The sequence below is a fragment of the Chiloscyllium punctatum genome, chromosome 2 (genome assembly GCF_047496795.1).
Source record: "Chiloscyllium punctatum isolate Juve2018m chromosome 2, sChiPun1.3, whole genome shotgun sequence".
Lineage (NCBI taxonomy): Eukaryota > Metazoa > Chordata > Chondrichthyes > Orectolobiformes > Hemiscylliidae > Chiloscyllium > Chiloscyllium punctatum.
In genome coordinates this window covers 85,372,351-85,392,250 of record NC_092740.1, presented here as the reverse complement: position 1 = coordinate 85,392,250, position 19,900 = coordinate 85,372,351, and the positions used below count along the sequence as shown (strand labels likewise).

Here is a 19,900-nt window from a genome sequence, read left to right as displayed (position 1 = left end):
CAACAGAGTGAATGGTGAGGTTGAGTACTGGGTGTAGTTGAGAGTTCCAACATTGTACAAGGTCAAAGGATCCGAAGGTGAAACTTTTAAAAATTAAACCTGGATTATGCATGTCATTATACTTAAAGTTAATTTGGATGTGCAGACAAGAATTTTAAGCAAGTTACTTTGTAATGCTGAGCAGCAGGCTTAACTAATTATTTGCTAGATCTTATGAAAAGTCAGGATAATTTACTTTTCAGAGAAATATTTTGTGTCTGTTTAAGAAGATAGAAGAACCAGGTTGACAGAAGTAAAGATTCATTCTGTTTCTTCTTACTATACACACTATATTCACTTACACACAAAGTTTGTTCAATCCAGATTTAAAATTAATCTCATTTAGCTATCCACTGAAAGTAATTATTTAGTTTTTAGTGGTGCTCAGAGAAGGATATCAGTACTGCTTAAGGGTAAACACATGTTTGTGAAAGATACAAAGTTGCCCGGTTACATAATGTAAATAACCTGAACTAGCAAGTTAAATATGTCTTCAACTGCTTATGCTGGTGAATGAATATGAAGTTTCTAAATTCATAATGGTAATAAATCATTATTCTGAAAAATACTTCATCTGTGCTTCAGTCCAGCACTGACAGCAGACTCTAATCTCCATAACTTCTGAAGAGTGAAACTGTTCACTTCCACCTAAAAAAAAAATGGCTTAATGAACAAGTTGACTAATGAGAAGATATAATTTGATCTTGCGTCTTCCTTTCAGAAAATTGTTCGTGGCTTTTTGGCTTGTTTCATTGGTTCACAGTTTGCTTTCTTCATTGGGGAGGTAAAGCTCAGACAATGATTTGAAATAGTCATTTAATTTTTACTCAACTTCTGTAAAAGGATTTCACCATACACTGACCCTGAACTTTCTCGCTCCTAACTATGGTGCTCCACTGTGAGGAAAATGGAAAATGGGCTTCGATTTACCAAAGTAAAGTAAAGAAATATGGATGCTATAGAACTGAAATAAAAACAGAAAGTTGTGTAGAAATGTTGTAGGTCTGCAGGATCTGTGGTGAGAAAGCAGAGTTAATGTTTCAGGTTCATTGTCCCCTCTTCATAGAGTTATGGAGGTGTACAGCACAGAAATAGACCCTTCAGTCCAACTTGTCTATGCTGACCAGATATCCTAACTAATCTAGTCCCATTTGCCAGCACTTGGCCCATATTCCTCTAAACCCTTCCGATTCATATACCCATCCAGGTGCCTTTTAAATGCTGCAATTGTATGATGCTCCACCACTTCCTTTGGCAGCTCATTCCATACACGCACCACCCTCTGTGTGAAATAGTTGGTCTTAGGTCCCTTCTATATCTTTCCCCTGTCACACTAAACCTATGCCCTCTAGTTCTGGACCCCCCATCCCCAGGGAAAAAGACTTTGCCTATTTATCCTATCCATGCCCCTCATGATTTTATATACCTCTCCTCAGCTGCCGAGCTCCAGGGAAAACAGCCCCAGCCTGTTCAGCCTCTCCCTATAGCTCAAATCCTCCAACCCTGGCAACATCCTATTAAACCTTTTCTGAACCCTTTCAAGTTTCACAACATTCTGCTGATAGTAAGGAGACGAGAACTGCATGCAGTATTCCAACAGTGGCCTAACCAATGTCCTGTACAGCGGCAACATGGCCTCCCAACTCCAATACTCAATACTCTGACCAATAAAGGAAAGCGTAACAAATGCCTTCTTCACTAACTATCTACCTGCGACTCTTATTTTCAAGGAGCTATGTACCTGCACTCCAAGGTCTCTTTGTTCAGCAACACTCCCCAAGACCTTACCATTAAGTGTGTAAGTCCTGCTATGATTTGCTTTTCCAAAATGCAGCACCTCACATTTATCTAAATTAAACTCCACTCAGCCCATTGGCCCACCTGGCCAAGATGCTATTGTAATCTGAGGTAACCTTCTTTGCTGTCCACTATACCTCCAATTTTGGTGTCATCTTCAAACTTATAACTATACCCCTATGTTCACTTCCACATCATTTATATAAATGACAAAAAGCAGTGGAGCCAGCACTGATCCTTGTGGCACACCACTGATCACAGCCTCTAGTCTGAAAAGCAAGTTCTGTGGAAGAATTTCCTGATTTGAAACATTAACTCTGCTTTCTCTCAACAGAATCTGCCAAACCTGCTGTGATTCTCCAGAAATCTCTGTTTTCACTATGATTTATTAAAGCTGGATGTGTTCCTGCAGGCTCAGACTGTGGCAGGTTTCTCCTATGGATAATGGCTACATCCCACAGAAATGTTGCATTTTTAAAGGTGGAGGGTTAACCAGGATGACATCATATTCTACATTTCCTTCTGATTCTACTTCTTGAACTCTGTGTGAATTGGAATCTGGCAAGATAATGGTATCCAATTGTATGAAGTAGTATAAGTGGGATCTACAGGGATGGTGCAAGTGAGATCACAAGGCCAGAACACAATGGCGGGTGACAGTAAACTTGGGTCTTTAATAAATTGACTGATATAGGAACAGGAGAAGACAATTTCTCCCATTGATTTTTCTCTGCTACTCAATATGGTCACAGCTAATCTATGGGCTAACTCCATATACCCACCTTTGCCCCAATTTTAATTACTATGGTTAAAAACATCCATCAAACTCAGGTTCAGAATTAATACTGATCAAGCAGCAATTGCCATTTGTGGAAGAGTATTCCAAACTTCTGCCACTCTTTTTGTATAGAAATGTTTTCAATGAACTCTTGAAGTTCCTGATGAGTTTATAGGCTATGCCTCTTAATCCTTCCCAACTGGATGGGTTCATTTCCCACCACCTCCCCTATTTGTTCTGCTCAATGAAAACATTGATCAAACCACTGTTATTCCATGTAAATTCCAGAATTACTAAAGCCCTCCCTTGTTTAATCTGCTGCCCTAAAGTAAACATTGGAAGTTAGACATAATTCTGTTCAATCTACAATGCAATTGCTCCAAGGACAATAAATATATCCGTATTAAGGTGGAAAGTTCAGAACATCTCAAAATACTCCATGTGTCAACTGCCAAAGCTTCTATACCTGAGGTACTTCTACCTGCTTGTAATCTAGACCTTAGATGTAGAGGCCAGCACCCTATTAGTTATTTTGATTATTTTCTGTACCTCCTCATAACTTTGTAAGGGGTTATGTAGCCAGATCACTAAGATACTTTGGATCACAACTGTTTCCAGCTATTTCCTTTTTTTTTAATCCACTCATGGGACATGGGCATCACTGGCTGGTCAGCACTTATTCACCATCCCTAGTTAGTCTTGAGAAGGTAGTGGTGAGCTGCCTTCTTGAACCGCTGCATTCCATGTGCTGTAAGTAGACTCACAATGCCCTTAGAGAGGGAATTCCAGGATTTTGACCTAATGACAGTGAAGGACTGGCATTATTTTTCCAAGTCAGGATGGTGAGTGTCTTGGAGGGGAAATTGCAGGTGGTCGGCTTCCCATGTATCTGCTGCCCTTTTAGATAGAAGTAGTCATGGGTTTGGAAGGAACTATCTAAGGATCTTTGGTGAATTCCTGCAGTGTACACACTGCTGCTACTAAGCATCAGTGGTTGAGGGGATGGATGCATGTGGATGTGGTTTCAATCAAGCAGGTGGCTTTGTCCTGAATGCTGTCAATCTTCTTGAATTTTGTTGGAGCTGCACCCAGCCAGTTTGGGTTCATTCAGCACCTCTCAGCTCCTGATCTCATTACAGCCTTGGTTCAAACATGAGAAAAAGAGCTAAATTCCAGAAACAAGATGAGAGTTATAGTCCTTAACATCAAGGCCGCATCCAATCAAGTGTGGCATCAAGGAACCTCACCAAGACAGGAATCAATTGGCATGGGGGCAGACTCTCTACTGGTTGGATCACACTCCTGACTTGTGCTTTCTAGATGGTGGACAGGCTTTGGTGAGTTTATTCCTGCAGAATTCGTCACCTCTGATCTGCTCTTGTAGACATTGTATTTACATGACAAGTCCAGTTGAGTTTTTGCTCATTCTTAACTCTGAGGATGTTGTTAGTGGGGTGTTCGGTGATGATAACACCATTGAATGACAAGGGGCAGACTGTTTCATATTCGAGATGGTCTTTGCTTGGTGTTTGTGTGGTGCGCATACTACTGCGCATACTACTTGCCACTTGTCAGCCCAAGCCTGGACATTGTCCAGGTCTTGTTGCATTTGAACATGGAGTGCTTCAGGATCTGAGGAGTTGCGAATGGTACTGAACATTGTGCAATTACCAGCAAACATTCCCACTTCTGACCTTGTGGAGGGAAGGTCATTGATGAGGCAATTGAAGGTGATTGGGCCTAGGACACTACCCTCAGGAACCTCTGCAGAGATGGTGTGGAACTAAGATGACTGACCTCCAACAACCACAGCCATTTTCCCAGAAACCAGGTATGACTCCAACCAGTGGAGAGTCTGCCCCCATGCCAATTGATTCCTGTCTTGGTGAGGTTCCTATATGCCACACTTGATTGGATGCGGCCTTGATGTTAAGGACTATAACTCTCACCTTGTTTCTGGAATTTAGCTCTTTTTCTCATGTTTGAACCAAGGCTGTAATGAGATCAGGAGCTGAGAGGCCCTGAATGAACCCAAACTGGCTGTCACTGAACAGGTCATTGCTGAGCAGGTGCTTGATAGCACTGCTGATGGCATCTTCCATCATTTTACTGTAGGTCGAGAGTAGACTGATGGGACAGTAATTGACATGGTTGGATTTATCCTGCTTTTTGTGTACAGCTCATACCTGAGCAATTTTCCACATTGTCACATAGATGTCAGTGTTATACCTGAACTGTATTCTGTTATTTTCTTTTTATGTTCAATTAGATGACTTCAAGTTTGCATTCTATTGAAAGACGCGTGCGACTGTTTTGGTTATCTATTAATAATCAATAAAGTAATACTGAATTCTGTTAACATGTCTTTGTAATTTTATATAGCTTACTATCATACAATCAACAAATTTGAAGACAGATACAATATTGAAAATCCAGCGATTCACGTAACCAATATTTATCAAAGCTGGAATTTTCTTCTCTCTAGACATCTGGGTGCTGGCCACAGGAGACCATTCTTAATCTGATCCCAGAAAATTGAATAAGTCAAAGTTTTGCACAGGCAAGATCTGAGTGCAGTGCAATGCTTTAAGTTCTACCTCCCCACCTTCAACCCATCCCATACAAGCCCTCCCTATTCTCTGGATGCAAAATGGCTTGTATTTGAAAATCCAAGAAAATCCAATGCTTTGTACAATTCTGGTGCCAAAAGAACCCTCATCTAAGTCATTGACACACATCCCAGCAGGAAACCACAAGTTACTTCTCACCAATTAGATTATCTTCCCATAACTTCCCATCCTCCATTCTACAGTGCTTAGTCAATTTACTAACCAAGTTAATAATTTTCCTTCACTGAAATCCTTGATGTTCAACATTAGCCAACAATCTCTTGAGATATTTTGTCAAATACCTTTTGAAAGTCCATATAAGTAGCACTTATTGACATTACCCTGTCTCCTATTCAACTCATCAACCAATTTATTGATTTAACTGTTATTTTAAGTCCAACCCTATTGTCTTATCCTCACATCATTGCTGAATGCTGCAACTTATTCTTCCTAAGTGCATATCCAAGGCGAGTTGATATTGCCATGACTACGTGATGTAACTACAAATTAAAGATTAATATTTTATCATCTGAAAGACTTTTCCTAGTTGGGTGGTGGGTATTGGAACTGCTGGCAGAGACCAAATGCAGCAATGGGATGAGAAAACTAAGGCTTGGAGGATTGGTGGGATAGACAACCTGGGAAAGTATAATGAGAACAAGATTGAACATACAAGCAACAAAGTTCAGGGAGCCGAGCCTTATGCCCACATACAGAGATATGGAACTGGAGTGATGGGCAGTTTAGTGTCTGTGACAATGATTGGTACTGTCTTGAGCCCCAAGATTTCTTTACAGTGCGGGAGAAATTTAATCACCTCACTTTGTTCATTAATCTCATGCCACCATGGAATAAAAGGTTAAAACATGTGACAATAGGACAGGCTCTATTAAACACATTCTTGAATCCTGAGCTCAAGAATTCAAATTTCATGGGTCTCAGTCTAAAAAGAATCATGCAGAATTGGTATTGCACTGTTATAAAGGATTCATATTTAATTTTATTTGAGAATTTGAGTTTTAAAAGAATGTAGAAAATTTTTTAAGTTATGTGGATATTTGGGTTGATCTTTTTAAAGAGGTAATGAACAGACAAGTCTGGGAATTCTCATGACTTTAGCTGATTAGTTGGATTCAATTAATTAGATATCGCCAGCTTGGGTTTTGTAGCTGCTTTATTCAGATATTGTTTTGGATGTCAGTGCAGGAAACATTCACTGGGGGAAAGATTACGCTGATCATCTATCTTTTCTCAAACACCCTTACTGTAAGTCCAATGTCAAACTTATTGTCCTCTTGAAGAACATATGACAGACTTCTTGATACTGTGATTCCTGAGCAAGTTTTGTCTGCCATGACCCCGTGGACAACTGCTTTTGTCTATTGCCTTATCTTGGTGTGACAGAATACTAGACCAACAGCCATTAAAACATTCTATGCATCAGCCATTTATTCCTTTAAGAGCAAACCATCATTGGTCTAAAGTGAATTTCTGCTTAGAAAAATGTGTTTTCATCCCCTTTTATCTGGTATGTGTGCATAGAGGGTTAAGCATCTACCTTTTCATATTACAAAGTGGGTGTAAACCCATTTTGAATCTTCAATGAATCAGTTTTGTTTTATAATAAATCAGTAATTTTGTGCTTGTTGAAGAAACTTGGCTGATGGATCTTTGTATTCTAAGTCTAATATAGATTAGTACATGAATGGTCAGATTGGGAATTGATCAACCCAATCAAATTGATGTTGTGACCTGTAGTGAAGCTGGAGGGAGACAACATATCCCTCCCATCTCACTTATAACAGCACTCACATGATACCACTGAAACTCAACCCCGAGGACCTGAGATAGGTAGCAGAGTGGAGAATGGTGGAGTCGGTGCATCCTCAGTGCCAATATCCAAGAAAATTTGACACAATGCATTGCTACCTGGAGCAGATTATAGAGCCAAGAATATCTGTATCTGCCTCCAAAACACATTATGTATCCAAAGTCAATACTTTAATCACTGGTATTCATGCCTTGAGGTATCATTTTGGGGAACAAATGTGATTGGTAACTGAGAGATTTGTCACAATATCCCAGGGTTTGCAGAATTTAATTGATGTCACTATCCTCTCTTTGACCAGTGAACAATCAGATCTAGAATCTTGTATAAATGTTGTGACTGGCACCTGCCTTCAACTTGCTTTCCCTTCTTTCGATCACATCTCAGGTGAATGCGACAGTTCACATTATTAGTTTCCATTAGCCAGCGATCCCAGCCTAGGACATATGCATTTAGCAACTAGCTTTTGCTTTTACATAGAAATAGAGAAAAATCACAGCACCAAAGAAGACAATCACTTGGCTACCAAGTTTGTGTCACTTGGAAAAGAATCCATACAACCCAATCACACCAGTAACTTTTGGTCCTGCAGAGTAGAATACTATTTCTAAGTAACATTTCAATCTGCTCAGTGAATTTCCTACTAATTCACTTCATTTACTTTAGAATTCCTGTAGTGTGGAAACAGGCCCTTTGGCCCAACAAGTCCACACTGACCCTCTGAAGAGCAACCCTCCCAGATCCATTCTCCTACCCTATATTTACCCCTGACTAATGCACCTAACCTACACATCCCTTAACACTATGGGCAATTTAGCATGGCCAATTCGCTTAACCTGCACATCTTTAGAGTGGGAGTAAACCCATGCAGACATGGGAAGAATGTGCAAACTCCACACAGTAGCTTGAGGTTGGAATTGTTCCTGGATCCCTGGCACTTTGAGCCACCATGACACCCACCTGCTTATTTATGATCACACTGGTAGAACTTTATCAAACTTCTGCCAAAAACAATTATTAAGCCAATTGAAGTCAAAGTTGTTATGATAATTATTTTTCTAACATCTGCCCCTTCTCAAAGATTACAAACTTTTCTTAAGAGTAACTCAGAGTATACCACAGAATGTATATTATGCCAACTTTAATATTGAAACAGATGTTCTTGCAATCTATCACTGATCTTATTGTTTCATGTTGAAGTTATAAATCCTCCTAAGTAACCTTACAGTATTTAATTAAACTATCATACATCCCAGATTTAAACAATTAGTGATTGTGTGATCTCAATCAGTGGTTAGTTGTCCAATATTTGTAAATTTCATTCCATTTCAATAAATTGTCCTTACAAAACAGGTTCATTCTGGCGAAAGTCAAGATTCAGTTGTGGAATGCAGATATACCTGTATTTAAATGGAGGGAGGAAGGTTTAACCTTTTGCATTCAGAGTGCCCATTGTAACTTTCAGTTCTTTTATGTAATAATCTCGCTCAAAGGTATGTTTGTATGAAACTCTGGATTTAACAAAATAGAAATGGGAATCTATATATGCATACTGATGACTGAGCATTACGAGTACTAGCTACCTCCTTAACAAATGAATGTGGGTATATCTACTGTCCTGGAAGGGTTAAAACATATTTCTGGTTATGTCCTTGACACATTTATTTTTAACACAAATCTTGCAGATGTGAGGGTATGTAAAGCCTTTCCTTGTTTTTTTTTCCCACATTCAGCTTTTCTGAAAGATATTTTGTGAAAGGCAAAAAGGGTATAAACAGTTCTTTATAAAATATTTATTTTTCTATTTCGGATTCCATGCTATTGTGTTGATCTGACCTCAGATGTGAAAACAAAGCAGTGCATTGCTGTTATGCTGTAAAGTTTGGCATTTCTCATGTTTGTGAGCACTTTAAAAAACTTATTACTTTTTCAAGGAAATAGAAAAATAATAAATTTGACTTTTTCAATCATTAAAATATGGTAAGTTACATTTTTTATGTAAGAAATATAAGACTAGTGTTGACAAGCAGCTTTTACTGATGTTAATGTATATGTTGTCTTCATTGCTTTACTAATACTTTTGTAATTATATTTGCATTCATGCTGACTGTGAAATATAACAAGTGGAATATTCAGTGATATGTACACTGCCTTGATTGCTAGCTATAGTTTAACTTATTTTGACCAGATTTGTTTGCAGCAATTTTTTAGTGATTGTTTATCTACTTAATGTGATCACTTACAACATTTACTTTTGCACGATATTACAGTAAAATAGATTTCGACGTGTTGGATAAAACACATAATGGTTTTTAAAAGTATTCAGGTTGTTCCTTGTAGAAAGAACACCGATTATGTGTTACTTATATCACATAATAGTGGTGGAAATAAAAACTGTAATCACTCAAGATTAGCATCAACCAGAGCGATACAACAGTTGGTGTTCTACAGTGTCATTACCAGCAGTTACCCTCCGTGGCTGGCTCTATATGAAACATTGGTGCACTCAAGCCCAAATCAAGAACTTTGGCTCATAGTTCATAAAGTACAGCATTCTATTGGATGAAATGTTAAATCTAGGCCCATTTAGACTTTATTTGAAGAAGAACAATGAGTTTTTCTCACGTACTGGTCAATGACCTTCCTTCAATTCACACTTATAAAGAACCCAGATTATCTGATCATTCACTTTATTTGCTGGTTATGGAACTTTTTGTAGGATTACTGGCAACTATATTAGGCTATCAAACACCAGTAGTTGAATTTCAAATTAGGATATCCTGTGAATGGAATAAAAAGTGATATGAATTGCTGAAAAAAACATGCTGTGAGCTTTTCACTTCTTATGTAGATGGGTGAAATGCTGGAGGAATGGAAAGTGGCAAATGTTACCCTGTGTTCAAGAAAGGGTAAAAGGACATTTCTACTAAACTCAACAGCAGTTGGTTAGTAAGATTTTAGAAACAATATGAGGGGAAAACATAATGCTTAGTTTTGAACTATTTAAAATGAGCCAGCATGGATGTTTAAAAGGTAGATCATGCTTTAATAATTTAAATTTTTTCATGAGGTGACAGAGAAAGTTGATAAAGAGGTGGATGTTGTCTATGGAATTGAAGGTTCAGTGTCAGCTTGGATAACAGGATTGATCAAGGACAGAAAACCAGGAGTTATGGTAGAAAGTGTTTTTTCAGATGGGAGGAGTGTTTCTTTTGATACATGTACATTTCTTTGATATTGAAATACAGAGTGAAATAGCAAAGTATTCAGATGATACCAAATCTGGAGCTGACTGCTCCATAGGTGTTTAATGTTTCATCAAGTATTAATTAATTGAATTGAAACTCACTCATGAGGATGTCCTTCCTCAGTGTCACCAGCTACCCAACCATGTCATGAAATGATTGTATAGGATGGAAAATTAGCAAGCGATTAGTTTCTTAAGGTCTTTCTTGGAGCGAGAGTGGTCCCAAAACACTTCAGAGTAACATGAGCAAACAAAATTTGATAGCAAGCCAGCTAAGGAGATCTCAGAGTAGATGACCAAGGGATTTAGAGGTAAACTTTAGGAATACATTAGAGGAAGAAAAACTGTTGGAAATATGGAAAGGTTTAGGGAAGGAATTCCAGAGGTTGGGGCCCTGACAACTGAATGTACAGCCTCCAGTGGTACAACTAGAATCAAAGCATGCCAATATTGAGGAAGGATTGCATACTGTAAGAGATTACAGAGATAGAGAGAACAAAACTTGCATTTCAGTACAGGGATGAGAATATTAAAACTGAGACACTGTCTCACTGGGGTCCATAGTAGATCCAAGGGGCACTCGGCTGATTCAGACTTGCAGTGAGTGAGAACACAGGTGGCAGAATTTTGACTTCCACGTTTAAAGCTGGTAGAATGTGAGAGACCAGTCAGGATAGTGTTGAAATAATCAAATCTAGAGATTACATGGACAGAGACATAGATTTCAGCAGTAGGTGAGCTAAGGCAAGGGCAGATTCACTGAACACTATGGAGGTAGGAAGAAAGAGTTTTTGGGGATGACCTAGGTATGAACTCAGCACCTGATGTTATACCAGAGTTAAGAACAGTCTGTACAAACTAGTGCATCTCATTAAATATAACAGAACAACCAAAATCACTATTCAAATCCATTGAAATCCTACAATACAGAATAACTTGTTTGCATTCATTTCTTACTTCTAGGCCCAGAAATCATGGATTGAAGGGGTGTTCTATAAGCGCGAATGTGGAAAAATTATACCCAGTTCCAAAGATTCACACAGGTTAGTAGATACAAGTGTAACACATTCAAAAGGTTTGCAGGGATTCTGAAATCTAGTTTTGTAATAATTATACTACAGGGTATATTAAACATAACATTGCAGCTCATTGATAATTATAATTTATATTTTTATTACTTTGATAAGTAAACTTTGCAGATCTCAGACTTATTGGTAGAGAGCCTTCTGTAATCAGCTCAAACCTAAATGCTCATTAAATTGGAAATAGGCTGACCTCATTGAATATTCTTTCACTGTCCCGGATTAACTTTCAAGCAAGTTATTGGCAGGTTCATAAAGAGCCTGGAATGGGGAGTTACCCAATAATGAGAGGATCTGAAATACTGTGAGAATCAGGATGTTTCAAAATGTTAAAACGGTTGCAACTATGAGGTAATCGATAAATTAAAGGTGGAACGCTAATCCCTCAGGTGATGGGTTCAATCATCACTTCAGAAATTTGAGCACACTATCCAAGCTAAAATTCTAGTGTGGGAGTGCTGCACTGTTGTAGATGATGTTTATAAATGAGATGCTAAGATGAAACAATGGAAAACACCCTTGAGCAATAATTTGTAGAACAGCAGGAGGGATGCTCAGATTTTCGCACAGTCGTTCAGCTCTTTGCATTTGGCCTCCTCCTGGCCCTGTTGGAGCTATTAGAAATAATTAGCACCATGGTGGATGCTTATTCTCCAGCTTGAGTGGCCTTGAGCAAGAGATTCCCATGCGACAGTGGGAATATGATGTTTTTTTCTCAGGGAGGCTTTGAGAATGTCCTTGAAGTATTTCCTCTGCCCACCAGCTAACTACTTGCTATGATTAAGCTACAAGTAGGGAACTTATGTCAGGGATATGGATGATGTGGCCCACCCAATGCAGCAGAATGACCATTGAGTGCACGTTGGCCTGTGAGAGGACACTGATAAGGGAGCACCAATCTTGCATCTTATCAGACAGACAGAGGCTGCGCTGGCACACTAGGGCAATGTTGAAATTCATCGTCATTGTCTGCCTTCACTGAAAAGAGGCTCCCAAAGTATTAGAATTGATCCATAATATCTAGTAGCTAGCTGTGGATCTTGGTAGTTGGGTGGAGGTGTTGTATGGTGGGAGCAGATGGCTAGTTGATCTTTGTCTTCCGAATGTTTAAGTTATTGCCTGTTCTCTGATATGCCTCTGAGAATGTATCAATGATGGTTTAGAGCTCAGTCTTAAATGTGAGCATGTTGTCAGTGTACTGCGGCTTTATGGCAGATTGGGTTGGGCTTGGTTCTGGAGTGGAAGGGGACATACATTGAACAGTTCCCTGTTGTCCTGTGGAGAAGGCCCACTCCAGCAGAACCATGTTGTGACAAGGAAGATGGAGGAGAGCATTGGTGTGTTGATTTTAAAATTGATTTTTAGACTGCCTTCATTTGCTTCTGCAACTGTATAACCTGACCTGCTCTCTTAAAGGGACAGCACACACACATCTATAGACATAATACTCCTTCCCCTTTATTTCAATACTTCCCTTAACACCTTTACTTGACCCCAGTGGTTTTTGTAGAATGTATGTGGGCTGCCAAATTTGAGGACAATGCTCGGTAGTACCTCCTGGTTGAAAGTCATATGTCTTTGTTGGTCAAAAAAGGCCAAAGATAAACATTGCTGCTGCTTTCAGCATTTTTCTTGAAATTGTCTTGCTGTGACAGTCATGTCCACTATTCCTTTTGGTGGACAGAATCCACATTGTGACTCTGCAAGGAGTTCTTGAGTCAATGGGAAGAGGTATTCGAGGAGGAATCTTGCAATGACCTTCTCGGTGATGGAGAGCTGGGATACCTCTTTGTGGTTACTGTATTCAGTCTGGTCTCCTTTGTTGGCAGAGGTCACAGTGACAACATCTTGAAGACTTGCTAGCATCCTATCCTCCTTCCAAAGAGGGAGATGAGGTCATGTATTCATGCTGAGTGTACTTCTCTGCCATGTTTCAGAATTTCCAAAGGGATTCTGACTGGGTTAGTGGCATTGTTGGCGCTCAGCTCTTGCAAATCATGTTACAAACAATCAACCTTATGTTGTGCTGAGATGGTGGAGGATAGATTGATGGGATGTAGTCGACATCACTCAGATCAAAGATGGAATCTCTTTTGAAGAAACCGCTTATCTCTCTGTTCATAATTCTCAGTAAGATAGGTCCTTGTGGCCAGGCGCCAACTCGCAGACACCTCGTCCTACAGCCCCCTTGATCACGACCTCACCTCCCATCACCAAACTATCATTTCCCAGACCACCCACAACCTCATCATCTCTGGGGATGTCCCATCCACAGTCTCCAACCTCATTGTTCGTGAACTCCCTACTGCCTGATTCTACCTCCTACTGAAGATTTACAAACCTGACTGCCCCGGTCAACCCATTGTCTCAGCCTGCACCACTAAACTCATCTCTTCCTACCTCGACACCGCCCTGTCCCGCTTAGTCCAGGAACTCCCCATCTACATTCGTGACGCCACCCACGCCCTTCATCTCCTCCAAGATTTTCATTTCCCCGGCTCCCAAGGCCTCACATTCACCATGGACGTACAGTCCCTGTACGCATCGATCCACCATGGCGGAGGTCTCCAAGCCCGCCGTTTCTCCCTCTCACGCCGTCCCAACCAGTACCCTTCTGCCGACACCCTCACCCGCCTGGCTGAACTGGTCCTCACCCTCAACAACTTCTCCTTCCAATCCTGCCACTTCATCCAAACCAAAGGGATAGCCATAGGCACCCAGCTATTCCTGCCTGTTTGTTGGGTACGTGGAACAGTCCACTTCCACAGTTACACCGGCACCATCCCCCACCTGTTCCTTTGCTCCATTGATGACTGTATCGGCATCGCTTCGTGCTCCCACAAGGAGGTTGAACAGTTCATCAACTTTATCAACACCTTCCACCCAACCTCAAATTCACCTGGACCATCTCGGGCACCTCCCTCCCCTTCCTGGACCTCTCCATCTCCAACTCTGGCAACCGACTAACCACAGACATGTGCTACAAACCCAATGACTCCCACAGCTACCTAGACTACACCTCCTCCCACCCTACTTCCTGTAAAAAACATCATTCCTTACTCCCAATTCCTCCGCCTCCACAGCATCTGTTCCCAGGATGACCAATTCCACCTCAGAAAGTCTCCTTCTTCCACGATCACAACTTCCCTTCCCACTTGGTTGGCGATGCTCTCCAGCGCATTTCCACCACTTCACGCATCACATTGACCACCCCACCCCTCCCAATGCAACAAGGACAGAACCCTCACCTTCCACCCCACTAACCTCAGCATACATCGCATCATCCTCTACCACTTCCGCCACCTCCAAACATGCCCCACCACCAAAGATATATTTCCCTCCATACCCCTATCAGCGAGAGACCATTCCCTTCGCACATCCCTCATCAGGTACATTCCTCACTCCAGACACCTTTCCCTCCCACCGCAGGAAGTGCAAAACCTGCACCCACACCACTCCCCTCCGTCCGAGGCCACAAATGATCCTTCCACATCCAACAGAAATTTATCTGTACCTCCTCCAATGTGCTCTACTGCATCCGTGCAGCCAGTGTGGTCTCCTCTACATCAGGGAAACAGGATGCCTTGTTGTGGATCATTTCAGAGAACATCTCTGGGACACCCGCACCCACTAACTCCACCGCCCTGTGGCTGAACACTTCAACTCCCCCTTCCACTCTGTCAAGGACATGCAGGTCCTGGGTCTTCTCCACCACCAAACCATTACCACTCGATGCCTGGAGGAAGACCACCTCATATTCCGCCTTGGGACCCTGCAACCACACGGAATTCCTCATTTCCCCTCCCGCCCATTATCTCAGTTCCAAGCCTCCAACTCGGCACCATCCCCTGGACCTGTCCATCACTTTCCCCCTCTGACCTATCACCTTCTCCCTCACCTTCATCCACCTATCACTTTCCCAGCTACCTCTCCCCAACCTCAATCCCCTTCCATTTATCTCTCAGCCCTAACCCACAAGCCTCATTCCTGATGAAGGGCTTATGCCCAAAACGTCGATTCCCCTGCTCCTCGGATGCTGCCTCACCTGCTGTGCTTTCCCAGCAACACACTCTCGACTCTGATCTCCAGCATCTGCAATCCTCACTTTCTCCTAGGTCCTTGTGTGCTTGGGCTACAGGTGCTCTTGATGGTGCTGAAGAATCATCATAGTTGTCCCTGAGTTGCTGGATTTTCTGCATTTGATCGACCCACCATCTGTTACTAAGGTTATGGTTTTTGTTTTGGACAGGGACTTCATTTATCTGTAGACCCGTTTTCTTTCCCTTGAGTTTTGGTGGTGCCGCCAGTTCAGGAATGTTTTACACTGGTGATTTAGTAACATCTGGATCTCTTGATCCAGTCGTGCGTGTTTCCTGGTAGAGAAACCCAAAGTTTCCTCTTGAGTGCCCTTTATTGAAGGGCAGGCCAGGCCCTGTGGCCATTCTGTGGTTCCTATTCCTCAGGTTGACTGTGAGGCAATGGTTAAGTAGTTCTTTCTCATTGAACTCTGCAGGCTCAGAGCTTGAAACTTTTATGTTTGTGGCTCACTAGAACCATAATAGAACACGAGGTAGATGGACGGTAAACTTGAACAGTGAATACTTTATTGTGCTTCCCTTCAGATCCATCACTGGTCTTGGACTGCCTCCCCTTGCTGTTGCCACTGGGTCACCTGGCCCCTCTCCTCTAGGGGCAGTACACAGCCAACTACATACATAACACTCCTCTCCCTTTATTTCAATTCTCCCCTTAATACATATACAATACATGCAACAAATATAACTATTATTTAGGCATTGTAGCCAATATTGTCAGGAATATTTACCAAAAAAAAGCAATACGGAGGAAAAAAAACACTTCCATGCTCTACATTGTCGTGATCACTGTCTCAGGGGATGGTGATTCCTCCAGACCATCTCCTCATTTCAGGAATCTTTTCTAGTATGGTCTCCCGGGCTTCTGGAGGCTTCTGTTGTCCTGCAGGTACATCCCTCTGACTGGCTATTGTTGCCATGTAATGCTGTTGTTATCTCCTCCCTGGGTATGGCCAACCCTGGCTCAGAGACATGTGACTCAATCAACACTCCTGTCCCATTGGGACTGGGTGTTTCCTCTTTGGAATGCCCTCAAACTTGAGGTTCCTGCCCTTCTGACCACCTCTCCTTTCTGATTTCACTCTGCCACTTCTCTGGTCTCTTCCAGTCACAGTTGGTCAAATGTGGTTCTCAGATGGTGGTTGAACATTAAGGATGCCAGAGAACACCGAGTCATCATGTGTGGTGTGTTGCTGTACATGCTGAGGATCTTTTTGATTCGCTGTCCCAGCGACCCCTTCTCTAGTGAGACCTTTAAGGCCTGCTTCAAGGTTTATACAAATGCTCTGCCTGACCACTTGTTGCTCGGAGATACAGAGCCAATCTCATACGTCTGATTCCATGATCTTCCAGGTGCTCTTCAAACACTTGCACTGTCACTCATGACTTTTTCAGGGTTCCTGAACCTGACAAATATTTCATCCAGTCAGCCTATTGTTGCTTCAACTGAGGCCAACTTCTTGACCGCCGCTGGAGTGGGTCATCCACAACAACTACTAACTCCTGTCCCACTACTGATCCTGCAAAATCAACATGAATTCACTGCCACTATGATTGAAGCCATTCCAATGTGTGAAGGAGTGACGACAGCAGTGCCTTCCTTACTAATGCACAGGATTCACATGATCCCACTTTCTCTTCAATTTGGGAGTTCACCTTTGGCCATGAAGTTCCTGGCTATTTCTTTCATTTGCAACACAGTACCCTTGGTGCACTTGTTCCAGCACCTTCCCTCTTAAGGGGGGAGTGATAACAGCTCTCATTCCCCACATTAAACCCATCTAACACAGACAACTCCCATCTCCTGGACAGGTAAGAGCATAATTCAGTCTCCCTCTCGAGTGCAAGTCTACTGTATCATTCTGGATAGCATTCCACAGTTGACTTGTTGACACTGGTATCTTGTCATCCTGGGAAAAGTGCATAATTTTCAGATAGTGGTGGTGAACATTATTAATCCTGGGTAGCGGTCTGCCTTGACAAAGCACCTGCATTGCCATGCTTCTCTGATTTCATATGATTAGGTGACAGAGTCGGTGCCCAGCTCTGCAGGTGAGCTGCCACCATTGACAGTATTCCCGTATGCAGGCCAAGAATGAAGATTAGAGGCTTCCGATCTGTCGGAAGCATGAAGTGTCTGCTGTAGAGGAAATATGTGAACACCTTAACACCAAACACAATGCCTAACTCTTCCTTTCTACTTGGGCGTACTTCCCCTCGATGTTTGTTTGTGACCTTGATGCACAAACAATAAGCCATTCCTCTCCAATTGGCAAGGTGTGCGATAGTACAGCACTGACCCTATAAGGAGAGGCAATCACGTGCAAACTACAATGGTCACTTTTGGTTGAAATGTGTTCACACCTCTGACCTTTTTAGATCTTGCTTCACTTCCTGGTGAGCCTTACCACATTCCTGGGTCCAATTCCGTGATTGCTCTTTTCCCAGCAACTGGTGCCAGATTAGACATGAGCTTGTCATAGTAACTTACAAGTCATAAGAATGATCTTAGTTGAGAAACATTCTCTTGTCTAGGGATCTTCATGATAGCCTGCATCTTCTGGGGTCCCTTGCCATCGATTACGTGGCCCAAGTACTCTATGGAGTCTTTAAAACAAATCTCACATTTCTCCCTTTTTTACTTGAAGCCTGTGTTCCTGCATCCATTTTAGGGTTTTTTTCTCAGTTTTCAAATGCTCCTTTTGGGAGGATCCAGTAAGTTCAATATCATCTGGATGCCTGACAATCCACTCAAAATGTGATCCATGGCCTTCTGGGAAAGAGCTAGCGCTGGCGTGATGCCAAAAAGCAGTGCTTGTAACAGAGTAGTCTCCTGTCTCAGGCGGCTGAGATTCCATCGTGACTCCTGTCTGTAGGTTGGTGCCTGTGACAAATCTATTTTTGAAAATTCCTTTTTCCCAGCCAATCCACCGAAAGGTCCTCAATGTGTGGAAGTCGGTTTTGATCCACACACAGGGCTGGGTTGACTGTGATGTTAAAGTCCCCACAAATCTTCACTGCACCATCTGTTTATAAGTCCAGAACAATGGAAGTGACCCATTCACTGGTGGATACTGGTGTCAATATTTCCAATTTGACCAGTCATTCCAATTCCCCACCTCCACTTTAGGCCGGGTGACATACTGTACAATATGTGCCTTTAGACTCTTTAACAAGCCTCCTGCCTCAACCAATATTTATTTTCTACTCTTTTCATTTCTCCCAGGGTTCCCTTGAAGTCATCCTTATATCTGTCCACAATCTCTTGAAAATGCATTTTTGAGTTCACTAACCCTTTAACTGCACCTAAATTTAATTTTTGTGAGCATCTGTGAATCAGGAGTGTCCGAATAATGCAGAGCGGTTGCTTTTCATTATGTATAGAGGTAATTCAGCACACTGTGATCCCTTAGCTGTACCTGTACCAGCACATAGCCCTTTAGTGACCTCTTTCCCATAGTGTAACATTGATTCAGGAATCAGAGACACCACTGCACATGTATCCAGTTTCATCATTACCCTCTTACCCTCTAATTTGGGAAGAACCCAGCAACGATCAGCTTACCTTGTACTGATAGGATGTTTAATTGAAACTCTGCTGACTCTCAGTCTCCAGTTGACCCTGCTGACTCTCAGTCTACTCCCGGGCTGGCCGCATGTACCTTATGCCTTGCCTTTTGATAGACACCCCTTCTCTTGGTTGGGCAATTTTGGCCAATATGGCTCATTCACTTACACCTGCACTGAGCCTCTTGAGTCCAACATGTTGACTCTTTGTGGTCACTCTTGCCACATTAGTTGCATTCTATAGTTGGAACTGCACTCTGCTGCATTTTTGCCACTTCACATACCTGAGCATCGTCACTGATCTGTTATGCTTTAGTGAAGCTAACTCCATCAAAGTTATAATTTTGAAAGCTATCTTTTGTTGGATGGCTTTGTGTCAGAGGCCACAAATCAAATGGTTCTGCGAGTCTTGGAGAAACCTTCTTAATTTGCAATGTTTCACTAACCTCTTTAAAGTTGCCGGATGATGGACTCTCCTTGGTGCTGTGCTCAATTATGAAAATGCAAATGTTCTGCAATCATCAGTGACTTTGGTGAAAGTAGCTTCCCAACACTTTGCTTTGTTCTCAGTGTGCTGTCTCTACGGGTTTCTCTGGTCGCACTAAACCCCCTCAAATTGTGAAAGTCTTGATACCAGAGAAAGTCAGTGCCATAATGTCTTCAGCCAGTTTATTTGCCTTTAAGTACGTGCCAAAATGTTTAGTGTACAAAATCCAACTTAGTGTCTCTTTATCAAATTGGTCAGCCATTTTGTTTTCCTACTGGTAGGAATTTTTCCCACCACTTGGGTCTGGTAACTTGTCACAGGCCGAGTCTCATTCGTGAACGATCTCTGTTTCAGCCTCTCTCTCACTGATCA

General features: G+C 41.8%; 1 protein-coding gene across 3 annotated transcripts in view; it reads left to right on the top strand.

The window, feature by feature from the left end:
* The window catches only part of trpm6 (transient receptor potential cation channel, subfamily M, member 6), a 168,667-nt gene that overhangs the window by 5,026 nt on the left and 143,741 nt on the right, over positions 1–19,900 (top strand). For all 3 annotated transcript variants that reach the window (XM_072585013.1, XM_072585004.1, XM_072584993.1), the window contains exon 2: positions 11,262–11,341. In XM_072585013.1, coding sequence (XP_072441114.1) covers positions 11,262–11,341 — 80 coding nt within the window. The remainder of the gene's footprint in view (positions 1–11,261; positions 11,342–19,900) is intronic.